Source organism: Pleurodeles waltl, chromosome 7, assembly GCF_031143425.1.
Source record: "Pleurodeles waltl isolate 20211129_DDA chromosome 7, aPleWal1.hap1.20221129, whole genome shotgun sequence".
NCBI classification, from domain to species: domain Eukaryota; kingdom Metazoa; phylum Chordata; class Amphibia; order Caudata; family Salamandridae; genus Pleurodeles; species Pleurodeles waltl.
This window is the reverse complement of record NC_090446.1, coordinates 1,546,244,185-1,546,260,864: the sequence shown is the minus strand read 5'-3', so window position 1 is coordinate 1,546,260,864 and position 16,680 is coordinate 1,546,244,185. Positions and strand designations below refer to the sequence as shown.

Sequence of the window (16,680 nt, the reverse complement as noted above, 5' to 3'; positions counted from 1 at the left end):
GCTCTGCTCAACAGCTGTGACCTCAGAGCAGTGCCTCGGGACATTCATGGGTGATTTGCAGCACTCTAATAACATTGGATTGATCGAGAGCTCTACACAATGTGTGACATCAGAGCTCTGCTCAACAGGTGTGACCTCAGAGCACTGCTCTGCAGGTGCGACCTCGGACCTTTGCTCACCAGGTATGACCTCAGAACTCTGCTCAGCATGTGTGACCTGAGATCTCTGCTCAGCAGGTGTGACCTGAGATCTCTGCTCAGCAGGTGTGACCTGAGATCTCTGCTCAGCAGGTGTGACCTGAGAGCTCTGCTCAGCATGTGTGACATCAGGGCTCTGCTCAGCAGGTGAGACCTCAGAGGTCTGCTCAGCAGGCGTGACCTGAGAGCTCTGCACAGCCGGTGTGACCTCAGAGCTCTGCTCAACGGATGTGACCTCAGAGCTCTGCTCAACGGATGTGACTTCAGAACTCTGCTCAACAGCTGTGACCTCAGAGCAGTGCCTCGGGACACTCCTGGGTTATTTGCAGCACTCTATAAGCATTGGATTGATTGACTGAGAGCTCTGCACAATGTCTGTCCTCAGAGCTCTGCTCAGCGTGTGTGACCTCAGAGCTCTGAACAATGTGTGCACAATGTGTGACCTCGGAGCTCTGCTCAGCAGGTGTGACATCAACACTCTGCTCAACAGGTGTGACCTCAGAGCACTGCTCTGCAGGTGCGACCTCGGACCTTTGCTCACCAGGTATGACCTCAGAACTCTGCTCAGCATGTATGACCTGAGATCTCTGCTCAGCAGGTGTGACCTGAGAGCTCTGCTCAGCATGTGTGACCGCAGAGATCTGCTCAGCAGGCGTGCCCTCACAGCTCTGCACAATGTGTGAGCTCTGCACAATGTGTGACCTCAGAGCTCTGCACAATGTTTGTACTCAGAGCCCTGCACAATGTGTGACCTCAGAGCCCTGCACAATGTGTGACCTCAGAGCCCTGCACAATGTGTGACCTCAGAGCTCTGTACAATGTGTGACCTCAGAGCTCTGTACAATGTGTGACCTCAGAGCTCTGCACAATGTGTGACCTCAGAGCTCTGCTCAATGTTTGTACTCAGAGCCCTGCACAATGTGTGACCTCAGAGCCCTGCACAATGTGTGACCTCAGAGCTCTGTACAATGTGTGACCTCAGAGCACTGCTCAGCATGTGTGACCTCAGAGCTCTGCTCTGCACAATGTCTGTCCTCAGAGCTCTGCTCAGCATGTGTGACCTCAGAGCTCTGCACAATGTGTGACCTCAGAGCTCTGCTCAGCATGTGTGACCTCAGAGCTCTGCACAATGTCTGACCAGAGATCGCTGGGACTGCAGCGCTGTACACAAGTCTGCACAAAAAGTGTGCCTACAGAACTCTGTATAATGCAGCGCTGCGAAGCCAGGGGCGTCCTTTTGAAATAACTGTTGATTTGAGACAGAAGAAACCCTTCATCCCTCCCTCCTTGAGTTATATTTAAATATCAAGAATCCTTGGTCCGTTGGTGGTACCGGGTGCGCATGTTCACCTGCTTCATACATGAACCAGCACCCGAGGAATGACCGGATCTCGTGCCGAAGCCGGGTACCGCCCGCACCGCGTGTGCACGATCTGTGGACACCGTCAGTCCATCCCAGGCGGAACATATGACGCAGAAAGAGAAATTATGCGGCACATGGTGATAAGAGCTGCAAATCCATAATTATGCAGACAACGCCACATACCTTCAACGGCGCCGCTCAGCTCACTCAGATGAGAGGAACTGCGTAACAAAGGTGTTTGATTGCTGCAGACTTTGTTATGATTTTTTCTTCACACACGTTTCTTAAAGTGAGACATTTGCTTCAGTAAATTACAGGCACGTGTTGTTCCACATATTTGTTCCTGACAAGGTGTATCCACGACATTCCCTGAGCAGGTTGCAGTGAGACACGTGACTGGACATGATGTTAAGTGAAAACTGCCATTCATACTTCAACACAAAGCTGCAATGAAGAATTAACAAGGGCATCCTTAGACTGCGGTGTTAGCGTGGCTTGGGCTGCACGCAGATAGCGCTACAGCAGTCGGGCTTCGTGGCTCACTGCACCCCCTGCAGGGTTCTGTGTCTAAAACTATGGTCACAGAATTAAATCCCAGCGGGTCCATTCAGCCTTTCATCCTTGTGAAGTCAATAACATGGTTAACAATAGATAACTGTACCAAAAGATTCTATTAGGCGATTGTGCTTTCCAAATACACATCCATATCACATTTACTCAACAACTCCACTTTCCCAGATGCTTTTCTTGACACAGTCTCAAACCTTTTTACACTATACTCCAATCTATGCATTCTTGGGGATCTAAACATTTGGTTTGACAACCCCAATATGCCCCATCCAAAAGCTATCACCACTGGCCTAGACGCATTGAACCTACATCAGATTGTACACAATCCCACACACATCGCTGGTCACATCCTACATGTCATTTTTGCTAAGCCTGAACTCGTTACTATTCATAGCATTACACCAACCACCTGGGCAGACGACCTTATGATAACTTTCCGACAGACAACTCCACAAATCAACACACCCCACAACTACTTACATACATACACCTATCGACCATGGAGCAAACTCAAATTGGATCACTTAGAAACACAACTAACGGCAAACACAGATCTAGATACAATTAATTCTGTACCAAAACTTTATGAGTGGCTACAGGAAGCTTTTGATGTCCTAATACCACTCAGAAAAACTAAACACGACAAAAGAAAACCAACACCTTGGAGAAACACAGAACTTAAAACGATAGAGCAACAAATCAGAAAGTTGCAGCGGACCTGGCTCAAAACAAACAACAGTCAAGACAAACTGCAGCTACACAAACTTAACAGGATATACCAATCATCAATCAAAAAAGCTAAAAAAAGATACTACTCAGACAGAATTCTAAATGCTCAATCTACAACCAAGGAATTTTATAAAATTCTCAATGAATTTTGAAAACCTACATGCATGGAAGGAAGTCATCCCACCACTCAAGATTTCACAAACAAATTGGCAACTCACTACACAACCAAGGCAGACACATTGGACTCCTATTTAAAACAGAAGAAAACCTTCAGCACCAACCCCTTTCCTAAAATACCCTCTAAGAATAAACCATCCCAACCTCTACAGTCCTTCAAACAAATATCCCAGGATGAATTTATGGATTTGGTCAAAGCAAGCAGACCTTCCGGTTGCCCTTCGGACCCTTGCCCACCACAAATCTTCAAGAACATTATTCTATCTACTTCTGCTGCCACACCTGTAAGAAGAATCATCAACAACTCTTTAACTTCAGGAACTTTTCCTGCAGACCTGAAAAAGGCATACATACGACCATTATTAAAGAAAACAAACCTAGACCGGCAAGACCCCAACAACTACAGACCTATCACAAATGGACCTTTCCTGGGCAAATTGATAGAAAGAGCAGCATTCGCCCAGATGTCACAATTCATTGAAGACAATTCTATACTTTCAGACTTCCAAACTGGATTCCGCCCAGGAAGAAGCACTGAATCGGCACTCATGGCAATCTTGGACGATCTTAAAAACACAGTCGACCGCAATGGAGCTGCTGCACTACTTCTCTTGGACCTCTCAGCTGCCTTTGATACGGTTGACCATGACACCCTAATTCAAAGACTCCACGAAGCCGGCATACAAGGGATTGCTCTCAACTGGATTACTTCCTATCTCCAAAAAAGAGCAAATATCATCCACTCGCCCCCCTTCTCATCCGAACCCTACGTCACAAAAGCAGGGGTCCCCCAAGGGTCAATCGTCTCACCTTTGCTTTTCAACATCTACATGATATCTTTACCAGAACTGATCAATGATTTCCATCTCACATGCTACAACTATGCAGATGACACACAAATACTACTTAAATTAGAAGACCCCAAAAACATTGAAAACTCCCAAATCTTCAGTTGCCTCAGAGCCGCTGATCAGTGGATGACCTGGAGCCATCTCAAACTAAATACCTCCAAAACAGAAATACTCATATGTGGTGACTGGAAAAATTATGACCCTCTGTGCGTCTGGCCTGACGATCTCGGACCACCTCCTCAATTATCCAAGGAAGTTAAAAACCTAGGAATCACCATGGATTCCAAGCTAACTATGAATGCCCAAGTAGACAAATTAGCACGCACAAGCTTCTTCACCTTAAAGACTTTACGACGCATCTTCCCCCACCTCAGATTTCCACACAAGGTGCAAGCTACTATCTCACTTGTATTATCCAAACTGGATTATGCCAATAGCCTCTACCATGGATCATCTCTATCTGTTATGAAAAAACTACAACGCCTCCAGAATTCCGCAGCCAGGCTACTACTACATATAAAGCCGCAAGCCCACATCTCCCCTGCCTTGAGAGCACTACACTGGTTACCCGTTGCCAGAAGATGCACTTTCAAACTGCTTTGTATCACCCACAAAGCTATACATGGAACAGGACCGCTTTTTATCAGAAAGAAAATTACCAAATACATCCAACAAAGAACCCTCCGCTCAAGACTGGCACCCCGCCTTAGAACACCACCATACAAGAAAAAGACTGTAGGTGGTACATCCTTCTCCGTCCAAGCAGCCAAACTATGGAATTCATTACCCCCAACTATAAGAGCCACAGATAACTTTCTTGTCTTCAGAAAACTACTCAAGAGTTGGCTCTTTCCTTCATAATCACCTTTTTCAAACAACTATGAACTGCATATGCCCATGTGGATAAATATTTTTTTCAGATTATATGTATATTTCTATTTATTTATAGTTTATTTGGAAAATATGTATTGCTACTGTCATAACAATAAAATACACACACACTATTTTAAACCTGTCTGGCTAAGTATTTTTTACCCATGATTCTAATTATGTATTGTATGTGCATATGTGTGTGTATTCATGTGTGTGTGTGTGTATATATATATATATGTATATGTGTATGTATGTGTATATGTTGTTTCTGTTCTTGGCATGTTCGTGGATCATTGCATGCCTCCTGGTTTTGGGTTGTTATACTAGATATCTATGAATTCCTGCTCTCATCTTATCACACTTATCTACTCATCACTCTTATGTCATGTCTCTATCAAACTATCCTCCATTCTCACTCTGACTCATCCCAAATCCCTTCTACCACTTTCATCTCCTAAATATCTCTGCCTAAGCTCTTCCCTCCACCTCCACTAAATTCTCCTGCATTCATCTCACCCTGCTACTATGCTCTCCCTAACCCTTCCACATACTCTTCCCCCTCCGCCCCCCTTTATTCATCCCAAGCCTTTGGGTTGAGTAAATGAAGGATATACTCCCAATTAACACTTCTGGATTTCTTTCCTCCTCCACCCCTCCATTACTCCAGTCAATCTAACTAACAAACTCTCATATCCGCGGCTCAAATTAACTCATAATAATACTAAAACTGTACTCATTATTAAATGATACTAATCCATCACTAATTCTTGTTGGGTTCCGGAGTAGCGTGCTACTCATCGAAAAGCGCTTTGACGCCTCATCAGGGGTAGTAAGCGCTATATAAATACGATTACAATTACAATTACAATTACAACTTGAGAGGCTGCGCCATCTGGCTGTGAGTAAGTAGTTGTGGTGGACACTCGGGGAGTCTAAAAACACTCCCATTTCTTAAATGAAGTTTGATGTGTTTTACTCACTTGGTCGGTGGCTGGGGATTTCCAGATCCTTTCTCGGTGGTGGGATAGGCTGGTGTCTGCGTCTCTTCGACAACTTGCGATGTCTCTTGCAAAGGAGAACAGCAGTCGTGGTCAGCAGCGCGGTGCCGACGATAGCGCCAACAAATGCTCCCGCAAGGACCCCTGCTGGTGCAAAGAGGGACTGCTTAGCTGCTAGTGACAACTGACAGGCAGGGGGCGCTGTCTGCAAGGAAACAGCGGAGGCCGCACAGCGGCAATAGGTGCATAGACTCGCCCCGCCGGACCATCACCCTTTTTGAGCAAACCTCTCAACCACATTTATGAGGCCACGCAAGGCCACTTTCCGTGGCTTTCCATGGCCTCATAGATATGGAGTAAGGCAAGTCAGCACATGTTGCCTTACTCTGCGCCAGCGTGGCGTTCCATGGGCATTACGGTGGGTTCTCCCATGCAACACCCATGGACTTTAACGCTGCCCCAGATTTACTAAATGATGTAAACCTGGGGCATCCCCAAAACCTTGCACATCTCCTTAGCTGGCGTGCGGAGCAAAAACATTTTTCTTCCAGTTTTTCCCTCTTTCCATGTGTGTTGGAAAGAGGAAAAGGCCTCAATGGATTGTTTTTACGCAGGAAGGTGCCCCTGCCTGCACAGAAACAATCCTGCAGGTAACTCAGACGCCCTTGCTCCGTGGGTATCAAATTGTGCGCTGGCGCTGGGTGAAAGGACTGAAATGCACTATATTTCATAAATAGGGTGTGTTCCTGCCCTTTCACATTGGCGTAGGGCAGCAGAGCAAAAAGTCTAGCAGCGCTGCGCTACGCCCGTTGCCAAATGGGCCGCAGTTCACAAACGTATCGATAAACCAGCACCTGCGGGTTCGTACCCTCGCCTGGGCGCGGAGCTACGAATATCTGTATTTCCAACAGTGCTCCTGCACAGAGCTGGTACCACTGAATATCGAGCCTGTCATGGATGGTGCATCGAGGGGCAAGATATTGAAATGTAAGTGCATATAGGCAAGTATAGATTTACTATTCCCATTCCATATCTATGTACCATGAATCTAGCTAGACTATCAAGGTGTGTACATGTGAGGTTAGCTATACTCTTATTTACCTTCTGATACTTTGAATTCCATCTTTTGTCTTCAATATTGGCGTACCCCGATACTCAATAATTCTAAATTCAGAGTGCACACCTGCATATAAACCCCCTAATTATGACAGCACACCTGTCTGCAATTACAAAGGATTCCTTTCATCTCATTGTTCGGGGGGCATCTTCATGGACAACCCCTGCTTCTGCACCTCCACAGTTCACAGAAGCTTTTGCTTCCAAACATGACAGCTGAAAGAGATTTACTCCTGTCAAAGAGAGACTAATTCAGGGCTGAAATGGCTCAAGAAAAACTTTGTCAAGACTTTTGAACTCTCGACTTTGGGGGTGTTCGAAATATCACCCATTTCCAGTCCCTACACAGGAGTGTGATTACGCCAAACATTCATAGTTAAACCGATTTATGATTTTCTGTGAATTCTTTGCACTCGTACATTAAACCATTTGTGCGTGTAAAGTTATACACACAAAGTCAATTGGGCATCTTGAAAAATCTGTGGTACTGTGTGTAAGGAGAAAGGGAGTAGAGACATCATACACAGAACCATTTTGCCTGGAAAGAGCAGAGGGAGCACAAACACTACACACAGAATTGTAATATTGTATATAGGCAGCAGAGGGCGTACAAACACTACACAGAGAACTGTAATGCTGTACAGAGGCAGCAGAGGGCGTACAAACACTACACAGAGAACTGTAATACTGTACAGAGCCAGCAGAGGGCGTACAAACACTAAACAGGGAACTGTAATACAGTACAGAGGCAGCAGAGGGCACACAGGCACCATACACAGAACTAAGCAGGCTACAGAGGCAGCAGAAGGAGCACACACACTACGCACAGAACTGTAACACTGTACATAGGCAGCAGAGGGTGCATAGACACCATACACAGAACTGTAATACTGTACATAGGCTGCAGAGGCCGCACAGACACAATACAAAGAACTATACCAAATTACAGAAAGAGCAGAGGACACACAAACATCATACACAGAACTGTAATACTGTACCGACGCAGCAAAGGGCGTACAAACACTGCACAAAGGACTGTAATACTGTAAAGAGGCAGCAGAGGGCGTACAAACAATACACACAGAACTGTAATATTGTACATAGGCAGCAGAGGGCGTACAAACACTGTACACAGAACTAAGCAGGCGATAGAGAGGCAGCAGAGGGAGCACAAACACTACACAAAGAAAGGTAATACTGAACATAGGCAGCAGAGGGCGAACAGACATGCTGTAGGAGGCTGGACTGGCTTGTAGTGAGTACCAAGGGGTACTTACACCTTGCACCAGGCCCAGGTATCCCTTATTAGTGTATAGGGTGTCTAGCAGCTTAGGCTGATAGATAATGGTAGCTTAGCAGAGCAGCTTAGGCTGAACTAGGAGACGAGTGAAGCTCCTACAGTACCACTAGTGTCATATGCACAATATCATAAGAAAACACAATACACAGATATACTAAAAATAAAGGTACTTTATTTTTATGACAATATGCCAAAAGTATCTCAGTGAGTACCCTCAGTATGAGGATAGCAAATATACACCAGATATATGTACACAATACCAAAAATATGCAGTATAGTATTAGAAAACAGTGCAAACAATGTATAGTTACAATAAGATGCAATGGGGACACATAGGGATAGGGGCAATACAAACCATATACTCCAAAAGTGGAATGCGAACCACGAATGGACCCCAAACCTATCTGACCTTGTAGAGGGTCGCTGGGACTGTAAGAAAACAGTGAGGGTTAGAAAAATAGCCCATCCCAAGACCCTGAAAAGTGAGTGCAAAGTGCACTAAAGTTCCCCAAAGAGCACAGAAGTCGTGATAGGGGAATTCTGCAGGAAAGACCGAAACCAGCAATGCAACAACGATGGATTTCCAGACGAGGGTACCTGTGGAACAAGGGGACCAAGTCCAAAAGTCACGACCAAGTCGAGAGTGGGCAGATGCCCAGGAAATGCCAGCTGTGGGTGCAAAGAAGCTGCTACTAGGCAGTAGAAGCTGAGGATTCTGCAGGAACAACAAGGGCTAGAAACTTCCCCTTTGGAGGATCGATGTCCCACGCCGTGGAGAATTGTGCAGAAGTGTTTTCCTGAAGAAAGACTGCAAACAAGCCTTGCTAGCTGCAAGTCATGCAGTTAGGGTTTTTGGATGTTGCTGTGGCCCAGGAGGGACCAGGATGTCGCCAATTGCGTCAGGGGACAGAGGGGGCGCCCAGCAAGACAAGGAGCCCTCTCAAAAGCAGGCAGCGCCCGCAGAAGTGCCAGAACAGGCACAACGAAGTGGAGTGAAACAGTGCTCACCCAAAGTTGCACAAAGGAGTCCCACGCCACAGGAGGACAACTCAGGAGGTCATGCAATGCAGGTTAGAGTGCCGTGGACCCAGGCTTGGCTGTGCACAAAGGATTCCCTCGGAAAGAGCACAGGAGCCGGAGTAGCTGCAAAAGACGCGGTTCCCAGCAATGCAGTCTGGCGTGGGGAGGCAAGGACTTACCTCCACCAAACTTGGACTGAAGAGTCACTAGACTGTGGGAGTCACTTGGACAGAGTTTCTGGATTCAAGGGACCTCGCTCGTCGTGCTGAGAGGAGACCCAGAGGACTGGTGATGCAGTTCTTTGGTGCCTGCGGTTGCAGGGGGACGATTCCGTCGACCCACAGGAGATTTCTTCGGAGCTTCTAGTGCAGAGAGGAGGCAGACTACCCCCACAGCATGCACCACCAGGAAAGCAGTCGAGAAGGTGGCAGGATCAGCGTTACAGAGTTGCAGTAGTCGTCTTCGCTACTTTGTTGCAGTTTTGCAGGCTTCCAGCGCGGTCAGCAGTTGATTCCTTGGCAGAAGGTGAAGAGAGAGATGCAGAGGAACTCTGATGAGCTCTTGCATTCGTTATCTAAGGAAATCCCCAAAGCAGAGACCCTAAATAGCCAGAAAAGAGGGTTTGGCTACTTAGGAGAGAAGATAGGCTAGCAACACCTGAAGGAGCCTATCAGAAGGAGTCTCTGACGTCACCTGCTGGCCCTGGCCACTCAGAGCAGTCCAGTGTGCCAGCAGCACCTCTGTTTCAAAGATGGCAGAGGTCTGGAGCACACTGGAGGAGCTCTGGGCACCTCCCAGGGGAGGTGCAGGTCAGGGGAGTGGTCACTCCCCTTTCCTTTGTCCAGTTTCGCGCCAGAGCAGGGCTGAGGGATCCCTGAACCGGTGTAGACTGGCTTATGCAGAAATGGGCACCATGTGTGCCCATGAAAGCATTTTCAGAGGATGGGGGAGGCTACTCCTCCCCTGCCTTAACACCATTTTCCAAAGGGAGAGGGTGTAACACCCTCTCTCTGAGGAAGTCCTTTGTTCTGCCTTCCTGGGCCAAGCCTGGCTGGACCCCAGGAGGGCAGAAACCTGTCTGAGGGGTTGGCAGCAGCAGCAGCTGCAGTGAAACCCCTGAAAAGGCAGTTTGGCAGTACCCGGGTCTGTGCTAGAGACCCGTGGGATCATGGGATTGTGCCAACAATGCCAGGATGGCATAGAGGGGGCAATTCCATGATCTTAGACATGTTACATGGCCATATTCGGAGTTACCATTGTGAAGCTACACATAGGTAGTGACCTATATGTAGTGCACACGTGTAATGGTGTCCCCGCACTCACAAAGTCCGGGGAATTGGCCCTGAACAATGTGGGGGCACCTTGGCTAGTGCCAGGGTGCCCACACACTAAGTAACTTAGCACCCAACCTTTACCAGGTAAAGGTTAGACATATAGGTGACTTATAAGTTACTTAAGTGCAGTGTAAAATGGCTGTGAAATAACGTGGACGTTATTTCACTCAGGCTGCAGTGGCAGGCCTGTGTAAGAATTGTCAGAGCTCCCTATGGGTGGCAAAAGAAATGCTGCAGCCCATAGGGATCTCCTGGAACCCCAATACCCTCGGTACCTTAGTACCATATACTAGGGAATTATAAGGGTGTTCCAGTATGCCAATGTAAATTGGTAAAATTGGTCACTAGCCTGTTAGTGACAATTTGTAAAGAGAGAGCATAACCACTGAGGTTCTGGTTAGCAGAGCCTCAGTGAGACAATTAGGCATCACACAGGGAACACATATCTATAGGTCACAAACTTATGAGCACTGGGGCCCTGACTAGCAGGGTCCCAGTGACACATAACAAACATACTGAAAACATAGGGTTTTCACTATGAGCACTGGGCCCTGGCTAGCAGGATCCCAGTGAGACAGTGAAAACACCCTGACATACACTCACAAACAGGCCAAAAGTGGGGGTAACAAGGCTAGAAAGAGGCTACTTTCTCACACATACACAGAACTGTAATGCTGTACATAGGCAGAAGAGGGTGCACAAACATCATATACAGAACTGTCGCAGATTACAGAGACAGAAGAGGGAGCACAAACACTAAAACCAGAACTGTAATACTGTAGCAAGGCAGCAGAAGGAGCCCAGTCACTATACACAGAACTAGAATACTGTACAGAGGCAGCAGAGGGAGCCAACACCATACACAGAACTGTAATACAGTACAGAGGCAGCAGAGGGAGCCCAGACACCATCTACAGAACTATAATACAGTACATAGGCAGCAGAGGATGCACAGACACTATACACAGAACTATAATACTGAACACAGGCAGCAGAAGGAGTCCAGACACCATACACAGAACTATAATACAGTACATAGGCAGCAGAAGGAGCCCAGACACCATACACAGAACTGTAATACTGTACACAGGCAGCAGAAGGAGCTCAGACACCATACACAGAACTATAATACAGTACACAGGCAGCAGAAGGAGCCCAGACACCATACACAGAACTGTAATACTGTACACAGGCAGTAGAAGGAGCCCAGACACCATACACAGAACTATAATACAGAACATAGGCAGCAGAAGGAGCCCAGACACCATATACAGAACTATAATACTGTACAGAGGCAGTAGAGAGAGCCAAGACATCATGCACAGAACCATAGTAATTGTAATTGTAATAGTATTTATATAGCGCTTACTACCCCTGACGAGGTAGTGTATGGAAAGAGCAGAGGGAGTACCAACACTACACACAGAAATGTAATACTGTACAGAGACAGCAGAGGGAGCCCAGTGTCAGGAATAAGACTGTGCGCTGTCCAGGTCCCGCCCGAAACTCTGCTGTGCGTATTTGTGGTACTTCATGCGCACCACTTGTCATCCTCTCCTGTTCTAAAAGTGGTCATCAGCGTCGTATGCCCTGTGGTAAAGCTCATGTAGCTGCAGGGTCGAGACATTGGTGGACAAGATGCACTTATCAGTGCTATTCTATGAAGGGACTACAATTCCCAGGTTTTTAGAGGCAGCGGCCACCTTGGGGTGTGGCAGGCCTATAAAGCCCAGCCACACCCAAGCACATTGCTCATTATTTTGAAGACTTCGATACGGTCATACCTCGTGGGGGTTCCTCTGAAGAAGAGCAGATTTCCTGCATGGCAGGTCTTGATGAGTCCAATCTTGAAGGGAGTTGTTACTTCCAAAAGGTAAAGCGCCCCTTAGCACAACAAGCAAGATGTTTTCAGTTTTAAGAGCAAAGCGGCCTTGTCACGATGATCAAATCGCTACGGATCACAGGAGTAAAGCACCCATTAGCACAATGAGCAAAGCGCTTCAGTCCACATGAGTAAAGCGCCCTTGGCACAACAATCAAAGCTCTTCAGTCCACATGAGGAAAGCACCTTTGGCACGGCAATCAAAGCACTTCAGTCCACATAAGTAAAGCGCCCTTGGCATGGCAATCAAAGCGCTTCAGTCCACATGAGTAAAGCGCCCTTGGCACGGCAATCAAAGCGTTTCAGTTCACATGTGTAAAGCGCCCTTGGCACGGCAATCAAAGCGCTTCAGTCCACATAAGTAAAGCGCCCTTGGCATGGCAAACAAAGCGCCTCAGTCCACATGAGTAAAGCGCCCTTGGCATGGCAATCAAAGCGTTTCAGTTCACATTAGTAAAGCGCCCTTGGCACGGCAATCAAAGCGCTTCAGTCCACATGAGTAAAGCGCCCTTGGCACGGCAATCAAAGCGCTTCAGTTCACATGAGTAAAGCACCCTTGGCACGGCAATCAAAGTGCTTCAGTCCACATGAGTAAAGCGCCTTGGCACGGCAATCAAAGCGCTTCAAGTTCAATGAATAAAGCTTTCAGGCCTAGATAGTAAATGTGAAAACATTTAGGAGATAAGCAAATTATAGTTTCATTGTTTTTTTTTTTGGAAAGCATAATATGTAAGATACATATTTAAGGCTTTGAGAATTCCTAGGTTGAGATCAAACGTTTATCTTATGAATGTATAATTGTTACAGGAATTATATTCAGAGTATGACCATAGTCCAAAGCTCTTGCCATCTCTAGGTTCAGAGGTTGCAGTTTGTTCTTGTTCCATGATTCAAAGAAGGGGCTACGCCCAATTCACAAAGGGTTTCAATCTGATATCACGGAGACGCCTTCACTCAAGAGTCTATTGGTGAGTTATACTGTTATGAATGAATGTATGCATATTTCTTCTAACCGTTTCTTTTCAGGTCTCTCTCCCTGCAGTTCCCTACCCTAATTCCCTTCCCCCCACCTGGCTTCATCATAACTCTTTGCTATAATAGCTTTCTGAGTTAGTGACGCCAGGAGGTGGGCCTTTTGTTCAGCAGCGTGCAGATCCAGAGGAAAGGGCACTGTGGCACCCAGGCACCATACATAGTACGGTTATACTGAACAGAGGCAGCAGAGGGAGCCCAGCCACCATACACAGAACTATAATTCTGAATGTAGGCAGCAGAGAGAACACGGGCATCATACATTGAACCATAATACTCCACACAGGCAGCAGAGGAGCACAGACACCATTCACAGAACTGTAATTCGGTACATAGGCAGGAGAGGACGCACAGACACCATACACAGAACTGTAATACCGCACAGAAGCAGCAGAAGGAGCCAGACACCATAAGCAGAACTACAATACTGTACAGAGGCAGCAGAAGGAGCACAGACGCCATATACAGAACTGTAATACTGTACAGGGGCAGCAGAGGGAGCCCAGACACCATACACAGAACTATAAAACTGTACATGGGCTGCAAAGAGAGCACAGACACTGTACACAGAACTATAATACTGTACAGAGGCAGCAGAGGGAGCACAAACATCATACACAGAACTGTAATACTGTACAGAAGCAGCAGAGGGAGCCCGGACACCATATACAGAACTATAATACTGTACAGAGGCAGCAGAGGATGCACAGACACCATACACAGAAATGTAATACTGTACAGAGGCAGCAGAGGGACCCCAGACACCATATACCGAACTATATTACTGTACAGAAGAAGCACAGACACCATATACAGAAATATAATGCTGTACAGAGGCACTGAGGGAGCACAGACACCATACACATAACTGTAATACTGTACATAGGCAGCAGAGGGAGCACAGACACCATACACAGAACTGTAATACTGTACAGAGGCAGCAGAGGGAGCACATACACCATATACAGAACTTTAATACTGTACAGAGGCACTGAGGGAGCCCTGACACTATACACAGAACTATAATACTGTACAGAGGCAGTAGAGGGAGCACAGACACCATATACAGAACCGTAATACTGTACAGAGGCACTGAGGGAGCACAGACACCATATATAGAACTGTAATACTGTGCAGAGGCAATGAGGGAACACAGACAACGTACACAGAACTGTAATACTGTGCAGAGGCAGCAGAAGGAGCCCAGACACCATGTACAGAACTGTAATACTGTACAGAGGCAACAGAGGGAGCCCAGACACCATACACGGAACTGTAATACTGTACATAGGCAGCAGAGGGAGCCCAGACACCATACACAGAACCGTAATAGTGGACAGAGGCAGCAGAGGGAGCCAGACACCATACACAGAACTGTAATACTGTACACAGGCAGCAGAGGGAGCCCAGACACCATACACAGAACTGTAATACTGTACAGAGGCAGCAGAGGGAGCCCAGACACCATGCACAGAACTGTAATACTGTATAGAGGTAGCAGAGGGAGCACAGACACCATATACACAACTGTAATACTGTACAGAGGCACTGAGGGAGCCCAGACACTATACACAGAATTATAATAATGTACATAGGCAGCAGAGGGTGCAAAGACACCACACACAGAACTGTAATACTGTACAGTGCAGCAGAGGGAACTCAGACACCATATACAGAACTGTAATACTGTACAGAGGCACTGAGGGAGCCCAGACACTATACACAGAACTATAATACTGTACAGAGGCAGCAGAGGGAGCCAGACACCATACACAGAACTGTAATACTGTACAGTGCAGCAGAGGGAGCACAGACACCATATACAGAACTGTAATACTGTACAGAGGCACTGAGGGAGCCCAGACACTATACACAGAACTATAATACTGTACTGTAGGAGGCTGTCCTGGTTTGTAGTGGTACCAAGGGGTACTTACACTCTGCACCAGGTCCAGTTATCCCTTATTAGTGTAGAAGAGGTGTCTAGCAGTTTAGGCTGATAGAAAAGATAGCTTAGCAGAGCAGCTTAGGCTGAACTAGGAGACGTGTGAAGCTCCTACTATATTCCATTGGTGTCATATGCACAATATCATAAGAAAACTCAATACACAGATATACTAAAAATAAAGGTACTTTATTTTTATGACAATATGCCAAAAGTATCTCAGTGAGTACCCTCAGTATGAGGATAGCAAATATACACAAGATATATGTACACAATACCAAAATTATGCAGTAATAGCAATAGAAAGCAAATGAAAGCAATGTACAGTCACAATAGATTGCAATGAGAGCACATAGGTATAGGGGCAACACAGACCATATACTCTAGAAGTGGAATGCGAACCACGAATGGACCCCAAACCTATGTGACCTTATAGAGGGTCGCTGGGACTGTAAGAAAACAGTGAGGGTTAGAAAAAGAGCCCACCCCAAGACCCTGAAAAGTGGGTGCAAAGTGCACCTAAGTTCCCCAGAGAGCACAGAAGTCGTGATAGGGGAATTCTGCAAGGAAGACCAACACCAGCAATGCAACAATGATGGATTTCCAGATGAGAGTACCTGTGGAGCAAGGGGACCAGGTCCAAGAGTCACGATCAAGTCGGGAGTGGGCAGATGCCCAGGAAATGCCAGCTGTGGATGCAAAGAAGCTGCCACGGGATGGTAGAAGCTGTAGATTCTGCAAGAACAAAGAGGACTAGGAACTTCCCCTTTGGAGGATGGATGTCCCACGTGGTGAAGAAGCTTGCAGAAGTATTCCCACGCAGAAAGACCACAAACAAGCCTTGCTAGCTGCAAGGGTCGTGGTTAGGGTTTTTGGATGCTGCTGTGGCCCAGGAGGGACCAAGATGTCGCCAATTGCGTGAGGAGACAGAGGGGGCGCCCAGCAAGACAAGGAGCCCACTCAGAAGCAAGCAGCACCTGCAGAAGTGCTGGAACAGGCACTACAAAGAAGAGTGAACTGGAGCTCACCGAAGTCACAAAAGAAGGTCCCACGACGCCGGAGGACAACTCAGGAGCTCGTACACTGCAGGTTAGAGTGTCGGGGACCCAGGCTTGGCTGTGCACAAAGGAAATCCTGGAAGAGTGCACAGGAGCCGGAGCAGCTGCAAATCACGCAGTAACCAGTAATGCAGTCTAGCGTGGGGGGGCAAGGACTTACCTCCACCAAACATGGACTGAAGAGTCACTGGACTGTGGGAGTCACTTGGACAGAGTTGCTGAGTTCAAGGGACCT

General features: G+C 46.9%; 1 protein-coding gene across 2 annotated transcripts in view; it reads right to left on the bottom strand.

Annotated features, from left to right (window-relative positions):
• LOC138246678 (uncharacterized) overlaps positions 1-16,680 on the bottom strand; it is a 182,738-nt gene that overhangs the window by 22,351 nt on the left and 143,707 nt on the right. The window contains exon 5 of one of the 2 annotated variants that reach the window (XM_069201439.1): positions 5,741-5,905. In XM_069201439.1, coding sequence (XP_069057540.1) covers positions 5,741-5,905 — 165 coding nt within the window. The remainder of the gene's footprint in view (positions 1-5,740; positions 5,906-16,680) is intronic. The other variant, XM_069201440.1, reaches the window with a different exon arrangement.